This window comes from Nelusetta ayraudi, unplaced genomic scaffold, assembly GCF_046127955.1.
Source record: "Nelusetta ayraudi isolate G7.1 ecotype Tasmania unplaced genomic scaffold, CSIRO-AGI_Nayr_v1 ptg000039l, whole genome shotgun sequence".
NCBI classification, from domain to species: Eukaryota; Metazoa; Chordata; class Actinopteri; order Tetraodontiformes; family Monacanthidae; genus Nelusetta; species Nelusetta ayraudi.
Genome location: NW_027466089.1, coordinates 660352 through 684448, shown reverse-complemented (window position 1 = coordinate 684448; position 24097 = coordinate 660352). Strand labels below are relative to the sequence as shown.

Genomic DNA, 24097 nt, shown 5'->3' with positions numbered 1-24097 from the left:
CAGCTCACAGGTCCTTGTTGGGAGAAGTACCAAACATCGACGCAGTCGGACCTTAACACCGACGGAGGACTTGGAGTCTCACCACAGAGGACAAATGAAAGAAGGTCCGTATAGAAAAACTAGGATCCATGAGACACAAACACCACATATATGTACATATTCAACGTTTTAAGCAACAACAAAAAAAAAAGAACAAACATATACCAGTGAAATATGATCTGCCTTTGATAATTTTCAAAAAGTTAATGTCTGCATATGTTTTATACAAAATAGATTTTTTTTTTTTAAAACAATATTTGGGTAGTGCAAATCTTTCTTTTTTTCAGATTCAAGCTGGTTGATTACTTTCACAAACAGTTTGCGTGTGAAAAACAAAAAGACCGACTCTTATCCTATTCACAGTATTACACAAATTAACCAGAGCTGTTGTGTTAACATTAAAAAAAAGGAGAATCTGTGTTGTCTATTTTTTTTTTTTCCTTAATTAAAAACAGCAGCAACGCATTTGTCCTCAATAGGCGGACATCTGCTTTGGCTGCTGACGTGTTGAATTTCTCTCTCGTCGCTTTGGTCACCTTGTAGTCAAAACACCAAAATAGGTTGTTGTTGTTGTTGTTGTTGTTTTTCTCTTCTGTAGACTGCTTACGGGTAAAATAAATGCGTTTTATGAAAAATCTGTCCTGCAGAAATAAAGTAAAGATGTAATCTCTGGTATGAAAATAGCTTATAGTGGGAAATAAAAAGAGAGGAAGAGAGGACGTGTCGTCGCCTCAGAGAGTGGCAGATTATCTGTTGTTCCTATTGCATATTCAAGGTGATCTCCTCAAAAATGTATAAATAGCTCAGGTAGGATACATCTTTGAACGAGAAGAGGCAAGTGTGCGATTTATAGATATTTATACATATGTATACCTGTTTAAATTAAACAGCAGCAGCAGAGTATTGAGTACACTGAATGTGAAAGTAACCCACGAGTATCTTGTATATGCAGATGATGAGGACACTTTAAACTAGGCGGAGAGAAAATGAAAAGAAAAAAAAGAGGTCTGCTTGGGGGTGGGGGGGGTTATATTGTGAGCAGGTGCGAGTGGGAACGGCTGCTGAAACCTTAACCCCACCTGACAACACAGCACATGCTGCACTCGGGAGACACGGGACATGTTCGCCAGGGTGGTGGTGGTGGTGGTTGGGGGTCAACGAACGATGACTGTTTTTGGTTTTCGTAGAGTCGAGAAATGAATGACCACACGAGGAAAGAAGAAGAAGAAAAAAAAAAAGCGCACGCTGAAAACCCAGACATCAAATTTGAACGACCTGAGAATGGGAGTGGTTCCACACTCACGAGTGCTTGTATGGATTTGACGCTTCGGATAGCAACACTACTAACGACGAGGGCGGGGGAACAAGGTTAGCCACACGCTGGAGCAAATCATGGGTCGCGAGCAACAATTCTGGAGTTCAATCAGTTCCTCTCCTAAGGGTTCACATTCATGTCATCACCTGGATTGTTCCTGTGCTAATGGAAGCGGCACGTCCCATCTATATGTGACTATTTACACAACACGCAAAACTAAAACCTCTGACAAGACAGAGCTACAGGTGATGATGGATCCGTGAACGCCTCGTTTTTCTTTAAAGCTCGGGTTCCTCAGTCCAAACAGGTTTAGTTAAAGATCATACAAATGATTCAAATCCAAATTATTCTTAATACTATTTTTTTTTCTCTCTCTTATGATACAAAATACTGACCGACTTCTTTAAGCAATGACTGGAAACGGACTAAACAGGAGTTTGGCACTCAAGAGTTCCCAGAGAATAAACGCGCGACATGACGAACCGCTAAGTGCTTTCAAACATTGGGGGGGGCCGGACTATCTAGCCAGCCAATCAGAAGTGCAGACAGACTAACGGCGCACAGACCATTTAAAAAAAAAAAAAAACACAGGAGAGGGCGGGGTCGGGGTCGGAGGTCACGCAATCAGGCGATACTTCTCCCCTGGGGAACGGCCGTCAACTTGGACTGCTGGGCTAGCGACTGCGGCTACTTCCTTTAGCAGGAACAGTGGCGCTCAGCTAGCCAGCGCTGTCGACGCTAGGCTAACATAAAGTCGAGGCTCGACGACACCAACAGGGTGTTTTTAAGTCTCATGGCTTATAAGTCTCATGGTCGTTGCTCCGGAAAGCCTCGCTGCCCTTGGATTTTACGCTTTAAAAGCTGACGCTAACTTTGCTGATGCTAATCACAATGCTCATCATGACTGAGTGGCGTCATTTTTTTGAGTCGGACAGGAAAGCACAATCAGGAGCTTCTCCCATGGGATGGAACACGCTATTCCGTTAAGAAACACGTCGCAATGCATATACTTGATGATTTTTTTTTTTTTTTTCACGAGGATGGATGCGAGAAGGTGCCGATCCGGCGGCGGGGTCGGCACCGGGATCACGACAGAAACTTTTTTCTTTTTCTTTTTTTAAAAAAAGTGGAAGAACTAAAAAAAACAATCACTACCTACCTGACGAATTAAAAACGACAGACTGTTAAAACAACGCAAGAAAAACATGCCCTTTCTTTCATGATTGGTAGACGCAAGTATTTTATCACAATCCATTTTTAGACTGTTTGGGGATGGTTTGGAGCGTGGAAGGAGCTAAAATTAAACATCAAAGTATAGACGACTTCCTACGAGAGCAATTTTTTTCCTCTATCTATCTTTCATCTAAGTTCACACGCTGAAGACTGGGATAAGGATAACAGTCGTATAAAGCCTTTAGCAGGGTACAATGTGCTCAAATGGCACTTAAGGAGTTGGGTGTGTGTGTGTGGTCTAAGTGTGTGTGTGTGTGTGGTCTAGGTGTGGGTGTGTGTGTGTGTGTGTGTGTGTGTGTGTGTGTGAAAGCGAGAGAGCTCGCGTTTGAGGGACGAGGACGCGGAGGAGGGTCTCCGCGGCCCCCAGCTGCTACTGCTAGAGATGAACACACAGCCAGTCGGACAGAGAGAGAGAGAGAGTGACAGAGAGAGAGAGAGGGAAAACTTGTGACTGCATGGAAACAACGTAAAACGTACAATCGGTGAGTGATGAGGGTCGACGGCGCTTTGATCAGGTAGAAAGAAGATGGCTGTGATAATGTCTGAAGCAAAAAAAGGCACGGTTTTTTTCCCTTTCGTAAAAAGACGCGTGTGAACCTCAGAAGCAGTCGGCCGGCCGGCGGGGCGGGGAGGAGAGGGCGGGGCGTGGTGGGGCGGGGCGGGGCGGGGAGGAGAGGGCGGGGCGTGGTGGGGCGATGAGGAGAGGGCGGGGTCGGGGGGAGGAGAGGGAGGGGAGGGGAGGGGCGGGGCGATGAGGAGAGGGCGGTGGCGGGGGGAGGAAGGGAAGGGCGGGGCGGGGTGGGGCGGGGCGCTGAGAGAACCCCTCCTCCGTCCACAAGGTGGTTGCTGGGATTAGAAGTGGACAGCGATATATGAGAATCAGAGCGGTGGAACACAAGTTGTTGTTGTTGTTTTTCCTTTTCCTGTGTGATTTTTGCTTTTGTTAATAATCTGAACGAAGCGTAAAAGAGTTTCAAAGTCGACTCCGGCGGACGTTAAAAGCGAGCTCTCGACGACGCCTCTCAAAAGGTGGAAAGTCGTATAAACCGTTGCAATTTGAAAATGTAGAAAATACTATCAGAACCTGTACATCTCTTTTGTTTTGTGGGGTTGTTTTTTTATACTCGACAGAGAATCCTGAGACGACACAGATGTTTTAAGTCTATTTCTCTCTGAGATATTTGAAAAAAAAAAAACAAAAACAAAAATTTTTTTTTTTCCCTATGCGCTATGCGACACTACATCCTAGTCTGCTCGACTGCACCTGCGTGCTCCTGCACACAAGCGTTTCCCATGGCGGAGGCTCACTAACGTTAAAGTTGCATACCCGCTCGGGGGAAAAAAAATCATCATCATCATCATCGTCGTCAGTCTCTCTCTCTTCAATCTCCATCCAATCAGGGAGGGGGGGGGGGCGCTACTGCTCTTCCAGAGTTGGGCGGTGTTGGGAGGGGTCTGGGGGGGCGGGGCTAGGGTCAAGGTGATGAGACGTGGTGGTGGGACTAGTTAAGGCATTGTGTCTGTGTAGGGAGAAGGGGTTTGGGTGGGGGGGGTGGGGGGGTCTGGGGGGTGGGAGCACAGTTATCTCTGGTGGAAGAGGAGAGGCTTGACGCTGCCCGCCTTGAACTTGGGCAGCTGGTTGCTGATGATCTCGGCCAACATCTCGGGGAACTCCACGCTCAGGGACTTGTTGACGAAGGTGTAGAAGCAGAAGTTGAGCAGCCCGCCGACCATCTGCAGACACACAGGCAAAACATGGGTGAAAGACAGCTATTTGATGACTGACTGACTATTAATATCCTTCTTCAAGAGGCGGGCCAGATTAAAGAGCTGAACAGGATGGCCCCCGGGCCATAGTTTGCCCACACCTGTTCTAGATATTGAATTTGTATTTATTATGAATGACTATGTTTAAACTACTACAGGCTTGTCCATGAAGTTGGAATAAAATCTTTTTTGCTTTTTTTTTCTCATGAAATGTTTGTGACAATGATTCCAAGCTGAAAAAAACTTAAAATAAAAACGAGAAAAATAATAATAAAGAAACAAAGAGCAACAATCGGGTCTTCGCCTTGCGATAGACCTGCTGTGCTTCAGAGCAGGTCTATCGCTGGGGCTCTGTCCTGAACAAGCAGCTCTTTGTGAAGACATCAGGTCTAAAGGTGCAAAAGTATTTTATATTGACCTAAAATTCCAGAATTCCATCCCAGATTTTAACGATAAAAAATAAATCACAAAAAAAACGAATTGTATTTTAGTGCACACTTTTTACCACCTTTATTCTTTATTTTTTGCCCCCAGTGGAGCTGCGCTCTGAATTTAGTTGTTCAAAAGAGTGCAATGGCAATAAAAGCCTTCATCGGTCGTGAAAATGAGCAGTTTGACGATACGTTCACCTGAATTGAAAAAAAGTATTGGTATGGTATCAGTATTGGCAATACTGGCCCTGTATTTATTTGTAATTGGATCGGTACCAAATATTGCAGTATTGCACACCACTAGTAAACACTGAGTTACTTCAACTTTTTTTTTTTATTAGTATTATTGGCCAAACGCACAAAATTCTCAATCTGGCGACTCCACTTGGTGCTTCCTCAGCTCACACTGAGGTAGTGAGGTACTGAAGCATGTACTGAAGTATCGCCAAGCGCTCACGAGTCTTCTGAGAAACTTCTTCACGGAGCCTCGACCCCTCAATCCGCTCCGACCGCCGCGCTGCCGCCGATCGACAAAACACTCTCGACTTGTTTACCCCGCGTGGCAGTCGGCCGCAGCCGTGTCCGATCAAAGCGCGGATTAGGAGGCCGTCGGAGCCCGAGAAGCGGGAAGCTCGGGATTACGGGAGGTGAGGAAGCTCCTCGGACGGAGATCAAACGCTCTGCTAATCTGTAGCCGCTGCGCACAAACACCTGAGGCACAGAGAGAGAGAGAGAGAGGGAGAGAGAGGGCGGGCGAGAGAGAGAGAGAGAGAGAGAGAGAGAGAGAGAGAGAGAGAGAGAGAGAGAGAGAGAGAGAGATCGCCCCCCAGGTGGCGCAATACTTCCAGACGGCGCCTTAAATCCACCTTCTAGTTGCTGGGGTCAGAGGGGACCAGGCAGGGATGGAATTTAAGAGATGCAGCTCCTCGAGTGTTGCTGATGAATGTGCAGCGGTAGCTGTTTTTTTTTGGCCGAGGAGTTCCGCGCTCGGCGAGGCCTGAACAAGATAAATGAGCGCTTTAACGGCCGCGCCGGGCCCGCGGATCCTCCGTGCAATGCGCATTATTTTACTGGAAATCTTCATCAAGGGGGGGAGGAGGGGCTGTTTTTCTTTCTTCCCTTAAGTCAATTTATCATTTTCGGCCGACACGGTGGTGCAGTGCTGCTGCCTCGTACGAGAACGTCGCGGGTTCCATTCCCGGCCTGGGACCTTCCTATGTGCAAGTGGAATTAAGTTAGGCCAACTGGACTCGCAAGATCCTGAAGATGTTTCGCCTCTCGTCCGAAAAAGCCTTCTTTCAGTTCATCGTCTTCCAAGATCGCAAGAACGAGTGCGGTTGCCCTGACTTGACCCTCCTACTTCAAGACGACCTGGACGACTGAGAACCTTCACTGACTTTCTGTGGCTGTGTTCCCGGTGCCCCGAGGACGCCGCAAAAAATACCTAAATACCGCGATAAAAAAGAAATTGGTAATGGAAACGCGTAAACTTTGAAAAAGCTCTCAATAAGACTAAAAGGTTTTGACCGTCTCATGAGGTTTTTTTTTTTTCCAGACGTATCCATATGGAGGTATATGGCAAAAGTGTCATGGAAAGTCTCTTTTCGCATTTACACGTCACCGGACGTGACGTGCGGGGTCACGTGACCAGTTGACTTCAAGTGAAAATGGCGTTCGATGTTTGTACGGAGGAGGAGACGGAATATTTTATATGTATTCAGTAGTCAAAGAGAAAAATAAAACAACAACAATGAAATGTAGATTTACAGAAGAGATTTTGTACCTCCATCGTCGAGCACAAAGTGAGAATTACGGCTTATGCGCTTCGCACCGTTCTTCTTCAATCGTACTTTGTCGAAATTTTAGACATATCGCTTTTATTTTGCCAAAGACTGTAATGGATTTGCCGCTTGTGTGGAGTTTGCATGTTCTCCCTGTGTCTGCGTGGGTTCTCTCCAGGTTCTCCGGCTTCCTCACACAGCCCAAAAACATGCATGTGCGGTGAATTGGAAACTCTAGATTGACGGTAGGTGTGCGAGTCAGTGAGAGTGAATGATTGTTAGTCTTTCTATGTGGCCTTGCAACAAACTGGCAACTCGTCCAGGGTCCCTACGTCCCTATGACAGCTGGGAGAGGCCCCAGCAGACCCCCCGTGACCCTGAGGTCAGGAAGAAGTGGGCACTGCAAATGGCCGGATGGATCATTTTGCCAGCAGCAGACTGCGGCTTCCTCCTCCTGTTTCGTCCACCTACCTCGTGCATGGAGTCGAGCAGCTTGGTGAGCTGGTAGAAGCGCTGCCAGTTCTGGCTGGAGTTCTCCTCGCGCTTCACTATGGCTTTGCCCAACTCCTTGATGTACGACATGCGGATGTCGTCGAACACCGCCTGGCTCTTCAGGCCGTCCTTTGGCACTGCGGAGAGGAGAAACACCGACGTCAACGCGAGAAGGAAGGGAAAAAAATCCATCCAATCAGGAAGTGAGCGGGCGAAACATCGGAACATTGGATTCCCACTGACGCAAACGGCTGGTGGGATAATGAGGGGAAATCAGTTTAATGTGAGCGCCGGCTGCTGTGCATCAATCAGCGTTATTGTGGGCGGTGAGCGGGCTGACCTGTGCTGAGCAGCAGGAGGACCTTCATGCACAGGTACTCGTCGTGGGAGACCTGCAGGCGGACGAACTCGCTGGAGATCTTCAGCATCAGCTCGCACTGGTCCGTCATGTAGGGCAGCTTCATCCGCTCCCTGGCGGGGGACCAGAACCAACCCGGTTATCACCATCCACGACCGGTTCCGGAGGAAAAGAATCGCGATTCGCGTCCTCTACCCTTCTGAATCAACTCGAAAATCCATTTTTATTGACGTTTTAGGATTGTTTCTTCTCGTGGTCACTTAGTCAAAAAGTTTCAATCACAAAACAGTAATTTGTGTGACTCGCATACAAATGAGTTTTTGTAACCTTCTGGGAGAAAAGGGCAGCGAGCCTGAGGTTTCATTTTGTGCAATTTCATTTACGTAACAACATTATTTCTTGAACAGCGACAGTGCGAATAAAGTTACCCTTTGTCTTAGGTTTAGCAGCAGTAGTTTGTGTTTACATCACTGGATTCAGTTAATATAGCTCTCAAATTTAAAAATCACGTCACGGAAACTATTTTCTTTTGATGCCATAATTTGCCAAATGAATAACACGCTATTCACTTCATCCGTTTTTGAATCATTTGAATTGAGAGTCGTTTGATTGAAGAAGTGATTTTGCATGGAATCGTGAGACACCCAAAGATTCAAATCCCTGGATGTGAAAGTCTGGCAGAAAAAACTTTCAGCAGGGATTTGTCAGAACAGTGAAACACAGAGCGAGAGCACCGCTCGCTGCATGTTAATTACCATCTGATCAAATCTCAACTTGTGAATTAAGAAAACAAACAAAAAGCCCCAACAACAACAAAAAAAAGGCCTGTTCTGATCTCAGGCCTGGCGGCCGTCCACCAGCTCCTGAAATTCTGTTTCGAAACGCAATCACGGAGTCAATAAGAGCGATAAAACACCGACTATCGACGACAGCTGACGGCCGCTGTCTGACTCTGCGGAGACAATGCGCAGACGGCGCAGTGGCCTCGAGCCACGCCGACACAAACAAACAGACCGGCGCGTCTGCGCACTGATGGAATCAAAAAACAAGGCTCATCTCATCAGACGGGAGTGCAAAGAACTCTGAAGCACTCCTTGAGCGGGGGCGGTGGGGGCGGCGGCGGCGGCGAATCGCTACGTACTCGTTGATGACCATGTCCGGCGCGAAGCAGAGCATGTTGCCGTTGCACTGCTGGTAGGACCTCCAGCCCAGGCCGAAGCACATGAGGAAGAGCCAGGAGCACTGCAGCAGGGTCATCTGGTCGTCCAGGTGCAAGTTCCTGAAACCTGAGGAGCGGAACGAGGAAACGAGTTTAGCCCAGGTCGAGGGGGTCACGCGGTGAGTCAGCGGGAGGAAGAGGAAGAAGAGGAGGAGAGGGCGGAGGACGAGGAGGAGAGGAGGCACCTTAAGGGCAACTGTGCCGTGCTGGTGAAGAGGATGTGGAACGGCAAACAAGGTTGAAGCCAATAAGGAGTTGATGATTCAGGGCTAATATAAATCACAACTAGGAATAATTGCATTGGAAAATATAACGGGTTTGATGAGCCGACACCAAGCCCAGCCACTGCTCCCTGGGGGACGCTGACGCTGTGGTGCCAGGCGGCTCAGCTCGGAGGAATAGCAGCAGGCCGCATGAGAAATTGTTGCAAATATGCAAACAGGTTTTTTGTGGTGTTCACTTTGTAAGGAGACAATAGTCGGCTGTCGTTCTTTTCTCTCCTATTATGAATAGAAACGTAAAAAACAAACAAAAAAAAACAAAAAACAAAACAACTCGAAATGATTTTTCTGACAGTGTGAATCTTGTCTGGCGCCCAACTTTCAATGTTTCTATTGTCTTGTGTTTAGCGAGTGCTCCCGCCACAGTTTTCCATATATGGGGCTGTGCAGAGCTAAAAGTCTTGCTAGATATGCACCACTATAAACATATTTATACTGTATATATTTAAAAATTTGCCAAACTGTCAGCTTCTGGCTCCAAACACCGACTAACTGCCGTTCTACATTACGGCGCCACAATTCTTGGCAGCGCACTAGTTAGAAAATGCACGGCTAATGCCGTCAGACAGCTTCAATATGAATGTCATACTTGGTTAAGTGTACCAGCGCATCCTACTGTCGAGCTGTCTGACGGCAAACATCTCTGTGTTTCATTAATCCGGTGGAATGCATCTGCTAGCCGCCTCCCAAAAACGCTCCGTTTCCGGGGCGGGAAAACACTTGCAGGTTCGCGCAGAGCCGCCGCCGCCGCCTTCAAGCGGTGTCAATAGCTCGTGTGCGCCACGCGTCACTTTCCCGGCGACGTGGCTGCGCGGCGGCGGTGCGTGGAAAGTCCCGGCTGACCAGAGGCGGGGGGAAAATCTGGCTTTCTGAGTTTTTGATTTGCAGTCGGGAGGAGCTGAGTGAAGAACAGCGTTTAGCAGTGTCCAGTCGGGCTCATCGGCCACATGTGGCTTGGTGTATGTAACGTTTGCTGATAGTTAGCTGCCCTGTGACTCTGCAACAGCAGAGTTACTCCACCGGTCGGTGCGTCCCTTTGGAGAGCCAGAGTTTGAACCTCTGTGACTGAACAAACCGGTCCTGTGGTCAGTTAATGCGTGATCGGCGCCGGATGGTTGGGCCTGCTGGTTCTGAAGGATGTTGAGCCGGCAGAATGAGCTCGCTTGTTAAATACATGGGACTCTGAAAACAATTTTTTTTTTTTTTGGTTGTTCTCAAATTTTGAGTAGTTTGAGTAAATTTTCCACTCGCTCATGTGCGAGTGTTATTAATTTGTGAATCTAAAAATAGTTTCTGCATTTATTGTCAATGCATTGATCAGTATGATGATGAAAATGAGAGGAAATGTGAAAAAAAAAAAGAGGTTAGTCTGGGGCCCTGAGATAAACAGTGCAGTTGCACCAACTTAATCTCACCTGGCAGAGCCTTGGCCCACTTGACGGCGGAGACGACCTGGCGGCCGCCCAGCCTGTTGAGGGTGGTCATGAGGCGGGTGGAGGTGTCGGGCAGGCTGCTGTCGTAGCCGGAGTAGATGGTGTCCGGCTCGATGGCCTTGAGCAGCGACAGCATGGTGGGCACCAGCTGCGGCATGCACTTGGGCACCAGCGAGCGGCCCTCCACCGGCGGGCAGGCGGCCTGCTCCGGCGGATTGCTGGGCTGGGCGCCCTTCATCCGGTTGTACTTCTTGGATTTGCGGGCTGCGCGGGATCCAAGAGGGGAGTTAAGGGGGAGTTTGGTGTGCGGAAGAGAGCAGAAGTACCAACCTTTTATTATTCCTTCCTTTCTAAGTCTATAGATAGTTTATTAAATGTCTTATTAATTCCATCCATCCATCTATTTTCAATATACACTTCCATTTGAACTTTTTTAAATTGACCTAAAATGCCAGAATTTGTTCCGGGTTTTAACTCATTAAGAATCAGTTTAAATAACAACCCCCCCGCCACCCCCCAAAAAAATGTATTGTATTTCACTGCACACTTAAAAAAAAAAAAAAAACTCTATTCTTTATTTAATAACCATTCACACACACACACCTACAGTCAATTTAGAGTTCCCAATTCGTTATTGGACTGTGGGAGGAAGCCAGAGAACCTGGAGAGAACCCCCGCAGACACAGGGAGAACATGCAAACTCCACCAGAATACAGATTTTTTTTCTTCTCCATTGCACTACATGTTGCTGTAGTGATGCAAGATTCCTCAAAGTGGGATAAATAACGCCATTGTAATTCTCCGGCTTCCTCCCACAGTCCAAAAAACACAAAAACATGCATGTGAGGTGAATTGCAAACGTTATATTATATATTGTCCGTACGTGTGTGTGAGCGCGAATGGTTGTTTGTCTCCATGTGGCCCTGCGATGAACTGGGTGCCACCCTGCCTTCACCCTATGACCGCTGGGAGAGGCTCCAGCAGACCCCCGTGACCCTCAGCTCAGGGATAAGCGGGAATTCAAAATAGATGGATGGATGGAATTCTAATTCTACCTCTAACTCTAATTGTAATTCTAAATTGACGGCTTGCGAAAGTTCCCACGCCGCGCTCACCTTCCAGGTTCATGCCCGCCATCAGACACTTGCGGAAGCGGCAGGCCGGGCAGTTCTTCCTCCTTATCTTGTCTATAATACAGTCGTTTCTCCCGGCGCACAGGTAATTATGCTGCCCTGAGGGACGCAGAAGGAGGGAGGAGGGAGAGAGATTAATATGTTTACCTTTACCGCTGCCATAAACACGTCAGGGAGGGAGCGGGGGGGGAAGTTAATTAGCTGTGACGCCGGTCCCTTCATTTGTAATGATTAAGCCACAAAAAAGTGGAAATGGCGTCGGCCGCCTGCGATTAAGGGAAACTTTTGTGGCAGATTGATGATGAATGAGCTTATCGCGGGCTGTGAATTAACTCCAGGAAAGAAAAAAAAAAAACAAAAAAAAAACACCTCTCACTTTTCTTTTCTTTTTTTTTTCTTTTTTACCTTCGACTGCTCTCTTGAAGAAGACCTTGCAGCTGCCACAGGTGAGGACGCCGTAGTGGCAGCCCGAAGCCTCGTCGGAGCACACCAGACAGATCTTCGTCCCGCTCTTTCCCTGAGCCGAGGATGCAGCTTTGACCGCTTCCTGTCTGGGGGGAGCGCTGCAGGCACAGAGAGGAGGAGACAGGAGCGAGAAGTGTCACGGTTATTTAGCTTCGCCAGAAAGCTTCCCTGTGGAATCTCGCACCCTGAGCTGTTTTTCTAGCAGTGAGCCTCGTTTTTTTTTTTTTTTTTTTTTTTCCTTTGGTAGTCTCTTGCACGCAACGACGGCCAGATGCGGACCCGCCGTGTGGATTCCAATCAATATGGGTAACTAGTGCAGTGCGCTGGCAAGTGCAGGAATAAGAGGAAAAAAAACCCAATGGTCAAGATGAGAGTAAGAATCCACACAGGAGAGCTTTGGGAGGGAAGAATACGTAAAGAAAAAGCATGAATTTTTCATATTCATTAGAGTGCACACGTGACTGCACTCAACACACGTTAGTGTAAAAATAGCTCATTTATATTCACAACAAACAGTCTTTCTTAAAACAACTGGTGAAATAGCGGAATAAACAGGAGTCTCTGTATCATAGAAACGCAACAGATTCTGCTTATCTTCATTTGAACTCAGACAAACATTCTTTTCCTGTGACGACAGGTCATATTTACAGCCATTTACATTATTGCATGAAATAAATTTGTGTCTTTCCCCTTTTTCTGGGACTTAGCATTCGTTCAAACGCTTTTGAACAAAGACTAGAAAGTCAACGGAACCCACTTGGACCTCTCAAATCCTAAAACCAGCCGCAAATTTGTGGTCGCGTCCCCGAAACTTGCGTCTGTCATGAAACAGTCCGTCTTCCTGCGACTCAACCGCAGGGCCCTTTAAAACCCTGTCGACGGTGGTTAACGAGTGCATGTTTTCACAACCGCCACTAGAGGACCTCAGGCTTTGCGCCATCACTATTGTCCGCCAGCCAGAGGTCCACACTCCCCCCCCCCTCGCCCTGTAGTCACAGCAACAGCAGCAGCCGCACCCACGGCGAGAGGACACCGCGAGCGAGACGCGCGAGCGGCTCGATCTGGATCGCACGCGCGTCCGCAAGATCAGCGCCGCAATGAAAACAAACAACCAACAGCGGCTGGAGCGCCGCACGCTAACGCGCTTTACAAAGAGTCGGGGCGGGGGAGTCAAGTTTATTCTTAGTTATACAACACCAGGGTATTAATATGAAAGCAGGTCAAGCCCCAAGCTGTCAGGCAGCGGAGCGGGATGAGGGGGTGGTTGGGAGCGGAGGTGGGGGGGGGGGGAGGAGGGGGGTAGAGCGGAGCATCAAAGAGGAAAGTCCAAGAGCGTTTAGCAGTTTGATTTAGAAAAAAATAAAGTAAGATAAAACAAAAATAAGTCGGCCGGGAAAAGTCCTCGGAGAAGAGGGGAAAAAAAAAAAAAAGAAAAAGAAATGCAGCTGGAGACAATAACTCTTCGTTTACCTATTTTAGCTCCAGCGTGTAAGCCTCTATTTTGTCTCATCCAGCTGTAAAGCCTGTAGTTATTACCCCCGGAGCCTCGGCTAAGGCCGAGGGCGGCGGCCAGCGCCACAGTGCGGCATTGTTCAAAGGGCCGCGGCCCTTCGATCCCAACGTAAAGAGGTGAAACCCCGGTCAGGAGTAATTGGGAACACGCAGCCGACTGGAGGCGGCTAGAACTTCAGACGCGTCCGAGCGCCTGATTTCGCGGGCGCGGCGCGTCTGCACTGCAAATTACCTTAAGGAGATCAGACTGTTTAAAGGGACGGACGGCACGATACGCTTGCCTGCGCCTAACTAACTTGCATTGACAAGGAAAATTGAGTTGGAAATCCAGACGACGGGAGGTGCGCGGACAGACCGCTGCCGGTTAAATGGGGTTTTTTCCGGCGGGCTAATGAGGAGGCTGCCTCACCACTTTCCAAATCAATGTCAACTATGCGGCATTAGAGTTGGCCAAAGCCGGTGCACAGGGTCGCGCGCGGCGCACGAAAGCCGCTACTGCTGCAAAGCAGTTTGAGATGAAACCCCGCCCGAGCTTTGTAGTAATCGCTCGCATTAATATTTTTTTCCCCCCGCCACCAGGAAGCAGCGTTTGAGCCGGCGGCCGCCGTTTGAAGTCCCTCCAGGTTCAATACTTTGTGCTCCGACCAAAAGCTGGCAGCAGCCTCCCGAGACACGCGTCGCGGGGTTTATTGCGTACATAAGTCAGTGAAAATATCGAAGGAGGCAGTGACGGACGGGACGGCCGGTATTTTTCAGCCTACGGATGAGCGATGTCGGGACTGACCCGGGCGGACCCGATTCAGACGGCCTGCAGGGCTGCACAATGCACCGGAGATGCACCGTCATCATAACATCCGCGCGACATACGGCGGAGGACGGCCAAAGCTGCGTTGCATCATATTCGGTGAACCGCCGGCTCGAACTTTCTCTGACAAAATATTGGTCGGGTCGCTCGGAGCAGCGAGAATGATTGCACGGATGAAAGATTGGTAACTTATTTTAGTTTAGTAAACTCACTTGCTTTAGTAATGTGCAAGAAGGCGACGGCACAGACAAAAAAAAGAGAAAAAGAAAATCTAGGTTCTGAGCACACAGCTGAAGTTAATATTTAATCTGTGTACGGCGGCGAGGAAACTCTTGAATCATAACTTTGATTCTGTCAAGTTTTAAATCGATTAAAAAAAAAAAAGAAAAAAAATTGCACTGTCAAAAATACAGTTTTCAGATCTGAGATTCAATACTTCTGACTTGCGGACTGCATCGCTGTCTCTGGGGCCATACGGTAAATACAACTGCAAACGCTGCGCCTCTGCAAGGCTGCAATCAAAATACCATCTGTCTAACTCACAGCGATTTGCAGTACTTCCTTCGGAGTGCACACACACACACACACACACACACACACACACACACACACACACACACACACACACACACACACACACACACACACACACACACACACACACACACACCACAAACAGCAACGTGTCTCCACACGGCCTCGTTTCAATCGACGTATACGTTCCCTCCGACCTGGGCGCCGCCGTGCTTTTATAACTTCATCACTCTACTGTGTAAAAAAAAACAAAAAACAAAAACAGCATTCGTTCCAGCGGTTCTTCTTGTGATTGTGGATTTTGACGTGACAGCGAGATGTTCTTCTGGAGCTTTACAAGGACCGGCACTGTGGACCGTGCGAGCCACTCTCGCATCCCCGAGTGACTGATATTAAAACCGGTGCGATGGTGGTACCCAGGTGGGTGGAAGGGGCTAATAAAAAGGTGATGATGGAGTCACTGTGGTGAGCAGCGCGTCCTTCACCTGTCCACTGGGAGGGTGTCAGTAGGACGGCTTAACTTCGAGGCTTTAGGCTACTGGGTTAAATCCAATTACCGCCGCCGCAGCCGCTCGCCTGCCAACGCGAGTCAAGTCGTCGCTTCTCCTGTTTTTTTTTTTTTTGTTTTTTTTCCTCTGAAAATCTCGAGCGTGCGTCAGGCGAGGCGGCAACGTTCGGCGGCGGCGGCAACGCAGATCTTAAGCCCTCGCGGGTTGTCAGACGACCCCGAAGCCGCAGGAGAGCGCGCGACAATCCGCCGAGGCCGAGCTTCCTCCTATCAGAAACCATCTGCTGAAGCGAGAGCTCGCCATTGACAGGAAGTTCTCGCATTCCGTCTGGGTTTACTGTCGGTCAGAGCGAAGCCGTGGCGCAGAGAGCAGAGAGCAGAGAGCAGAGGCAGAGACGCCCTGGGTTGGGTTGGGTTGGGTTGGGTTGGGCCTCGGCTCCCACCAGAAGTCGGAGCCCCAGAAAAACTGAGAGCTTAGAGTCTGAAGGAGCGCGATCAAACAGCCCGGGCTTTAAAAACTCAGGCCGGCCACTTCATGCACTTACGATAATGCTGGTGGCCCAGTGCCCTGCTTAACAATTCATAATCCCCTTTTAGTCATGAGTGTCACAAGTGGCTTGCCGGCCCTGGCCTCCTTTGTCACTTCAGACGAGCAGCTGCTCAAAGTCGTCTCATCTCATCTCAGATTGTTTTGTTTTTTTTTCTTCCCGACTCGATCTGAGGAGGTTGTCATCGATACGGGACGGCGGCGGCGAAAATTCACACTGTTTTAGAAATCACAATTATTCACTTCCTGTCGTTGTCTGGCCCTGCGTGCATGTGCGACTGGCAGCCAGAGAGAATTGTGATAAAAATCTACGGCCGGTTCTTCGCGCGATAAATCCGCCTCTCGGCGCATCGTCGACTTGCTGCTGGTTTTGGCCAGATTTAAATCAGTCGCTCATTTGCGAGTCTGAACCATAAAGAAGTAGAGAGGAGGAGGAGTGGACGGAAGTGCTCCTTCCCAGGGGTGAGAACCACTAAAATAAAAAAAATAAAAAAAAGGGGAACTGCTCCGCACGCTCCGAATCAGCCTTGCATGAGAACAATAACACGGCGGCTACGGACGAGCGGGCGGCTGGGTTTGTTTGGCTAAGGCCTCACTTCTCCCTCGCCCCCCCCCCCCCAAAAAAAAACCTGCATCCTGTGCGCTCGGACGCAAACTTTAGAGAACCTCGACGTCAGTGCGACGCTACCAACCCACCACCAATGGCAACTGGAATCTCACTTTCTTTTCAACGTTTTGGCTTGACTGCGGGTGCTTTCGGCTCATGTGGCACACCCTCAGTGCAATATAGATACAGATTACATTATACAGTGACTACACTATGGTTTAAACAATAACAAGGCAAACCGAGCCCGTGAGCAGGGCACAAGAAAAGCCTCCCCGTGGGATATGGGTCTCTATATTATTTTCCATAACGGGAGACAAGTGACCTGTGTGTAGGCGGCGGGAGGCTGAGCCCTGGAAAATGAACCCGGGAGACTGGCCTGCTACTGTGTGCGCATGACTTATAATACTTTTGGCCGCGTACTCGTGCGAATGTGGGAGGAACCGGCCGCACGCTCGCAAAGTTAAACGTCGCTGACTAAGCAAGTATGCGCGAGGAAGCGAGGGGGGAGGGGCAGGAGGGGGAAGCAAACACAACGCACAGACTCGGAGGCAGTACGTTCTTCACCTACGAGCGCCCGTCAGGCCGTCCCTATGCCGGCGGAACTGCGCTAATCGATAGCGGCTGGAGGGAGGAAGTTGGAGGAAGAATGTGCGGTGACGGTGATTGAAACGGCTGGCATTTTGATCCGCTGCGTTCACGCGGCGCCAGCTGTGGGAAGGCGCAAAAGTAGGTCAGAGGAGTGAGAAATTCATGGCAGCCTGCCTGACTGCCGCAGAGCAGAGCAGAGCCGGGCTGCGACACACACACACGAAAACACACACACACACACACACACACACACACACACACACACACACACACACACACACACACACACACACACACACACACACACACACACACACACACACACACACACACACACACACACACACACACGTTGGACGGCCAGATCATAAAAGGTGATTTACAGCAGCTGGGGGGGGGGGGGGGGGGCGCCTTTGTTGACACCCAGGGCCTCCGACCTTGGCGGAGCAGGAAGCTAAAACAGGAGACAGATGGATGGTTGGAAGGGGAGAAGACGAGTAGGTGAGACGGGTGCGGTGCAACTGGAGTCGCGCCTCCTCAAACCAACTTCTATTACGGCCACAAAACAAGGCCCTCGGTGCCAGGACTATTCTTACACCGTGGACACGCCGTAAATACATCCAGCGTTATATAAGGGGCTCAAGTGTCGAAGCGGCACACTGCGGACGGCGAGCGCGACAAGCGCCGCCCTCGGCTCGGAACCGCGGGCTTTCGTCTGCCGCCGGCTCCGAGTCGCTCCGCGGGGTTCTCCGCCGAACGCGTCCAATGAGTCGCTGCGAAGGCCCGCAGACGCCGCAACTGTCAAACAAAGCCCGTGGGGGTTACGATGTATACCCCCCAGCATGCATTGCACCCAAGCGCGCGCAGCGCAGGCGGGTCAATGGGTTCACTGTAAACCGAGGAAAAGTATTCCAGCATGTGTTTCATTCAGCGTCTGCCGAATTATTTTGGTTTGTGTGAACTTTCTGAGGCCAGAGAACATACTGAACATAGTCAGGCAGCGCTGGTGGACTGGGAGGGGCTTTTTTTTTTTTTTTTTTGGTCTCTATATTTGACTTTGAAATACATTCTGAGTTGATGCTTTCGAGACAGAAAGCCATTTTAGTCTACATTTCCTGTTTTCTCTCTTCCTGCAATGATCACTTTCTGGACTACAGACTCCTGGATAAAGTTTGCAATAAAACTGAAGGCAGCGTGTAAATCAGTTACCGTGCCATGGTTTGCAAAGCCTAAAAAAGGAAAACGAAAATGAGGATTTTTTTTTTTTCCTTCTCTTTAACGATCAAACTGAAATAGGTTAGTTATACTGAATATAGAACAATGCAAAAGAAAGAAAACAAAGAAGAGGAAACGTTTGCCGCCTTCCTATCGTCCTACTTTCGTGTGTGGATTGTCGTTAACCGTGTCCACAAAGAAGAAAGTTTATCTGCTTTGGCTGCCGTCCAGCGGGACAAAGGCTAAACTCGACAATCCAGGTTGTCCCGATTCTGATTCGGGCACGAGGGAAACCGAGGCTCCGAGCGGGAAGCATGCTCGTTGTCGACGTCGTGGAGGAGCTCAGGGAAAAACATTTTCAGAGAGGAAAAGCAATCGCTGGCTGCTGGGCTGGTTCAGTCCGCCCTGAGCCATGGCCCTTTTCCAAAGTTGACTCGATATTCCCACATGTGGGACTCGACTGCGTTCTAACCATGGGAGGCAAAACTTGGGTTGGAGTTCTGCTCCGACTTGTCGAGGCAGTGCTCGATCAGGTCCGAGTGCCGACAAACACCCAAGTCTCTGGGTTCATATTCACGATCCGTCGTCAGACCCGAGAGCCGCTTCGTATGTTTGATCTCCACAAATGACTACTTAAACTATATTAATATCCCCGGGATATAATATATCACTTCAAACAGCGAGACGTTTCCTTCACAAGGTTGTAAGTAACAAAGTTGTAAATTCTGGGCCTGTTGATTTAAAATGGTGCGTCGTAAGAATCATTAAATCATAAATGTGGATCTTGCAAAAGGAATAAAAAAAAAATAAAAAAAAGAGGGAATAGACAAAACGGTCTTAAAATCACTTCTTGTCGTGACCGGGGGAATTGATTTCTGGGTTTATGAGGTTCGCATTGTTGCATTATGACGTGTCGTGTCTGGCAGTGCACTTGTCATAGCAGGCAACGTAGATATCGGGAGTTTACGAGCTGCAGCTGAATTCAACAACAAGCCCGGGTGTGCGTGCTTCAGACAGAAAGGACACGTCTCCTACAAACACAAAAGAGCGCTGCAAACTTTTTTTTTTTGCTCTTTTGCGTGACTATTTTGGTGCGATATTTATCCGGCAGTGTGGTAGATAGCCCTGAGAGATTGCCTAGCCACACGGAAAATCCCGCCTTTGGTCCTCGACAGATGGTAATTATAGACAGTGGTCATGAATGCATCTTCAGTGAAAACGTCTGCGGCGACAGAGAGAGAGAGAGAGAGAAAAAAAAGAGAGAAGCAGAGTGACTGTCCTCCAAAGTTGGCTGACGCGCCACTGACAAACATAAAGACAACGCTGGTCAAACAACACTGCTTTGTGTGAAAGTAAGAGGAGCTCTGTTCAGCCGGCCACTTTTATTACCCCTGCAAAATGCCTTCCACCGTTACACACAACCGAGGCGAAAAGCCCCGCGGACGTTCCACCGAGCTACGGTGAGCCTCATGAAATGTGTGTTTTGTTGTTTTTTTTGTATAGGTCATGCGATGCAAGACGCGCCGAACGGTGACAGTAGCTGCCGTGACAGTGTTTCGCAAAATAAAAGCGATGTCTCTCAAATTTCGACAAAGTACAATTGCGGTTTGCAGGCGTTTCCATTGAATGGCGTGAAGCGCATAAGCCGTAATTTTCGTGAACTCTCGTCACGTGAGATTTACAAGAATTACGTTTGCTTGTTTACATGCAAAAAACATTCCGTTTCCTCCTCCATGCAAACACAAGGCGCCATTTTCACTTAAAGTGATCTGGTCAGGTGACCACATACATCACATAGATGCGAAAAAAGTGCTTCCGTGACACTTTTGCGATATACACCTCTGTGTCGACACGTCATGAGAGCGGAAAAACCTTTTAGCCATATTTGAGAGGTTTTTCAAAATGCAGGTGTTTTCCATTGCCAATATTTAGGTTTTGCGCAATTCTAGGGGTAATGAAAACACAGCTAGTGAGTCCTTAGATCTTTGCCAAAAAAAAGTGACAACCTTGACCTCAATGGGCGGAGTCAAATGGTATTGATCAGTATTTAGAAATAGGAGTACGGCATTCTCCCGTTTGTTCGGTTCGTGAGTCACAAAAGAAAACTGAGTCAGAAGGTGCACAAGGCGTGAGTGGAAAGCGAAGCCCAGGCAGAAGCAGGAGATGAGTGGGTATGTCAGGATTCCCCACTAGAAAAAAAAAAAATAATAAAAATAAATCACGCAAGCCGCACGCTGAGAAAGCCGCAAGCTGCGGGTCGATTGGTCTTTGGCGTGCCAAGAAAGTCACGCGTCGCAGGTACAACAGGAAGTGGCACCGTTGCGTGAGAAGCCGAGGGCGACGTTGACCTCGTGCAAATCTGTCTTGCAGCTGCAGGATGCGCTTGCAGCCGCCCAGCTTTCGAGCTGATTTCGCAGCCACCTAAATGTCACACGGGCCGAGGTAAACAGGCAGCCGGGCCTGAAACATCCGCCGCCGACCAGGGAGACGCGGAGAAGGAGTGTCGCCCGTGTGGGGGCTGATCATCGCTCGAACACAGAGACTCTTGACGCGCTCAACCCCAAAGGAGACACCGACGTGACAATAAATGCTGTAATGTATAATCTCGTACGTTGCCGGCTGGCAGAAATAGCTGAAATGCAAACAGCGGCGAAGGCTAAACAAACACAAACACGTGGATCGAATGCTTTGGTAGCGACAGTCGGATCACGTTGGACAAGCTTTCAGCTCCCTGCTAGGTGCTCTGAAAAAGCCAGAGAAATGCCGCCGCCTCTTGAAATCTCCTGGAGAACTGTTGCTACGGAAATATTACACGAGACGATCTCAAGTCATCTCCACAGCTGAACCCTTAAAAAAAAAAAAAGACAGAGAGAGAGCGGCAAACAGATAGTTGCAGAGCGCACACTTTTTGCGGGGCTTCGCGGAGTCGGTTGTGTTGAGCGGAGAAAGAGACGCGAGACACAAGAAACAAAGAATCTCTGAAAACGCATAAATCTGCCAAGCAAACATTCGCGCGTTTCCTCAGGAGGAGAATTTGTTTCTCTCAATGCGGGGTTCCTGTCACCGTGCTTAGTGGAGGACTGTTTACAACCTGAATTACTTTGCGGTACAATTCATCTGGAGCATCTACAAGAGGAAGGAAAACAATATGCAAGACCAGAATCACACGAACTGTGGATTCCTGACAGGCAGAGCGGAGCCGACATGCTACCGAATGTAAATCAGAGGAGAGTCACTGAGGTACAAAAGCAAATTAAAAAACATAAAGCAACCCATGCGTGCAAATACATCTGTAGTGGGAGAAGAAGCTCTTTCACTGCAATAGTTTCTCACTCATTAGGACGATGAAGCCCCATCAAGTAGTTTGTTTAAAAAACAAACAATGATTTCTCTCCATTAAATCACATATAGTACATCACTGTATAAAACATGGCAATGCGTTGCACCTAAGGTAGTGGTGATGCATCATTGGATACTTTTTCATCAAACCCACAGGGGAGGACTTTTGTGTTTGCAAGTGACAACTCTGCACTGCACAGGTAGCAGGAATAAATTTGGAGGCACAAAAATAGGCACCGTGACAGTTTTTGCGACAGCGGCGATGTGCGCTAGTGTGCGGTTTGTGTAGTTTGCCGCATTGTGTTGCCGTCAGATCGTCGAAACAACGTCGACGGCCTTAGCGTGACGCAGACTGCAGCAGCCTATGAGCTGAGCTGGGCTCAACCTCAGTCGCCGGAGAGGTCTGTGACGACTGTCACTGGGCCGCAGCTATGGCAACTGAAAATATATGCACACCGGATTTCCTTTGCCTATGAAATTAAACACAATTAGAGGGTGTATCATGTTGACAGTGGGGTGCAGACTAGATTTCTTACCTGGAAAAGCTGGCGACAAAAGACGGAGTGTTGTTGCTCACTGCCCCCTGCCCCCTGTTCCAGGGGCTGCCGACGGTCGTGACGGGGAGGAACGTGGCGGGCAGGAGCTTCTGCTCTTTTTGCTGCTGCACCTTATTGCTGCTGGCACCGAGTCCAAAGTGGAAACTCTGGCCTCCGGAGGTGCTGACCCCACAGATGGAGATAGTGTTAGAATTGGGCATGTCTTTGAAGGATGTGCCGCTCATCTGGCAGAAACTCTGGCCCGCCGCCGACTTCTCCTGTTTGATGGCACCCGGGGTGCAGAGCTGGAGAAAGTCGGCGTCCTTCTCTTTCTTCACCAGCACGGACAGAGTGGGCGACGGGGTTAAGGAAGTCGTGGACAAACTCGAGCACGACTGATCTGGACTTGTGACGCTACCGCCGTTCAGAGCGGAGTCTGCGCCGCTGCCGTTCATGCTCTCCAACACCGACTGCTTGATGTCCCTCCCTGAGCTTCCATCCCCGAGCAGGGAATCATCTGTAAGTGAAGAAAGGAAGGCTTCGTCCCCGACATAGAAATCGGAAGGGGACCCAATGAGCTCAAAGTCTTGGAGTAGATCCAGAGCGTTGTCGCTGAACAGTTTCTGATGCACATCCATCTCTTTTGCGATGTGACCAAACGCATTATCAAGGTCGAGCGGTTCCTGGTCTCCTTTATCCATGGGGAAGTCTGTCTTCAACGAAAAGAAGTTGGGATCGGACCCACCGATGAGTGAATCCATGGAGGACTGCCTGATGTCCACAGTGGAGGCCTCCAACTGGGGCAAGTTCTCCCTCAGAGACTGATGCCCCGCTATGGCGGCGCTGTGTTTCTGGATCGACTGCTGCTGTGGCTGGAACCTCTGATCTTTGGTCAGGCTCCTCGACGCTGGGTTTTCCGGCAAGAGACCGAGAGAGGCAGAAACAGAGGTGTGCTCTTCGAGAAGGGGGCTGCTGCTGAGGCCTCTGGGCACCTGTCCTGGCTGCACAAACGTGCTGGATGGAAGAACTGACGTGGCGGAGGCGATGGACATGGCACTGTGAGGGGCTACTTTTAAAAGACCTCCCTCCTCGGTGCTCTCGGTGTAGACCAACTTGCTGAAATGATCATCTCTCCGAAAAACAATCTTCTTCAGTCCACCTTCATCCATCTGGAGGGAAAACAGACGCAGCGTAAACAGAGCGGGGTGTTAGCTGCACGGAACCCATATTTTAAAAAACAAACAAAACAAAAAAAACATCCTAGACTTTGGGCTGTAACGCGTGAGGAAAATCTACCGCCGCCACGTCACTCATCTCGAACGCTCAGCGAAAGAAAAGCGAGTAAACAATCGTGAAGCCAAAAGAAGACCAGGCAAAGTTGTCAAGGCACACTCCACCCCCGCGCGCCCTTGATCGCAAACGAAGCTTAGCATAAGCTGTTTATTCCCGCAGACGGAATGCTAATTGTTCAAAAACAAACGCGCGGAGCAACAGTTCGACCGACCAAGTCTCACGCAAACACCCCGAAATTAAGCCCATTTGAATTTGAACATGTCACAACATGTCACAAGGTGGGGGCACGGACGGCTAGTTAGCCACTTGGCTAACTTAAAGTGACTCATTAGGGCGGCTGACAGTGACGTTAGCCTGCTAGCAACACGGGGCTCCCGCAGCCTATCCGCCTATTCAGCGTCAAAAATCTGTCAAGTTGAGACGGCGACCCGACATAACGCGCGGTTGTGAGCTAGCGAAGCGTAATCTTTTGAAAAAGGAAACTCATATTCACCCTCGAGAAGAGTGGCCCTCGGTAGCTCTCCACAGGTCTCCTGTCAACATTGTTTTGGTTGAAAGTGGCAGTCCACGGCACGTTGCGTTGAAACCGTCTCGCTGTTTATAAACGCTTCCCCTTTTACGCGACAAATCAATTCAACGTGGCTTCGCGTAAAAGAAAAGAAAAGT

General features: G+C 49.1%; 1 protein-coding gene and 1 long non-coding RNA gene across 2 annotated transcripts; one reads left to right on the top strand and one right to left on the bottom strand.

Moving 5' to 3' along the window:
- Positions 1 to 3126: 3126 nt before the first annotated feature.
- On the top strand, positions 3127 to 3795 carry LOC142892651 (uncharacterized). The gene is made up of 2 exons (XR_012927472.1): positions 3127 to 3235; positions 3370 to 3795. It is a non-coding gene; the product is annotated as an uncharacterized LOC142892651 (long non-coding RNA).
- nr3c1 (nuclear receptor subfamily 3, group C, member 1 (glucocorticoid receptor)) lies at positions 3779 to 24064 on the bottom strand. Its single transcript, XM_076032866.1, has 9 exons — positions 23925 to 24064; positions 22139 to 23307; positions 11888 to 12045; positions 11465 to 11581; positions 10332 to 10613; positions 8558 to 8702; positions 7399 to 7529; positions 7038 to 7195; positions 3779 to 4321 (listed from the first exon to the last, which is right to left on the bottom strand). The coding sequence occupies exons 2-9, from the start codon at positions 23305 to 23307 to the stop codon at positions 4169 to 4171; spliced, it is 2313 nt and encodes a 770-aa protein (XP_075888981.1). The 5' UTR covers positions 23925 to 24064; the 3' UTR covers positions 3779 to 4168.
- Between the last annotated feature and the right edge of the window lie 33 nt (positions 24065 to 24097).

Bases quoted from the DNA above. Each gene is read 5' to 3' on its own strand.
- nr3c1 (XM_076032866.1), bottom strand. From the start codon at position 23,307: ATGGATGAAGGTGGACTGAAGAAGATTGTTTTTCGGAGAGATGATCAT. The intron at 8,703-10,331 runs GTGAGATTAAGT...TCCGCTCCTCAG, and splicing joins GTGGGCCAAGGCTCTGCCAG to GTTTCAGGAACTTGCACCTG. The intron at 4,322-7,037 runs GTAGGTGGACGA...GTGTGTCTGCAG, and splicing joins TGCTCGACTCCATGCACGAG to ATGGTCGGCGGGCTGCTCAA.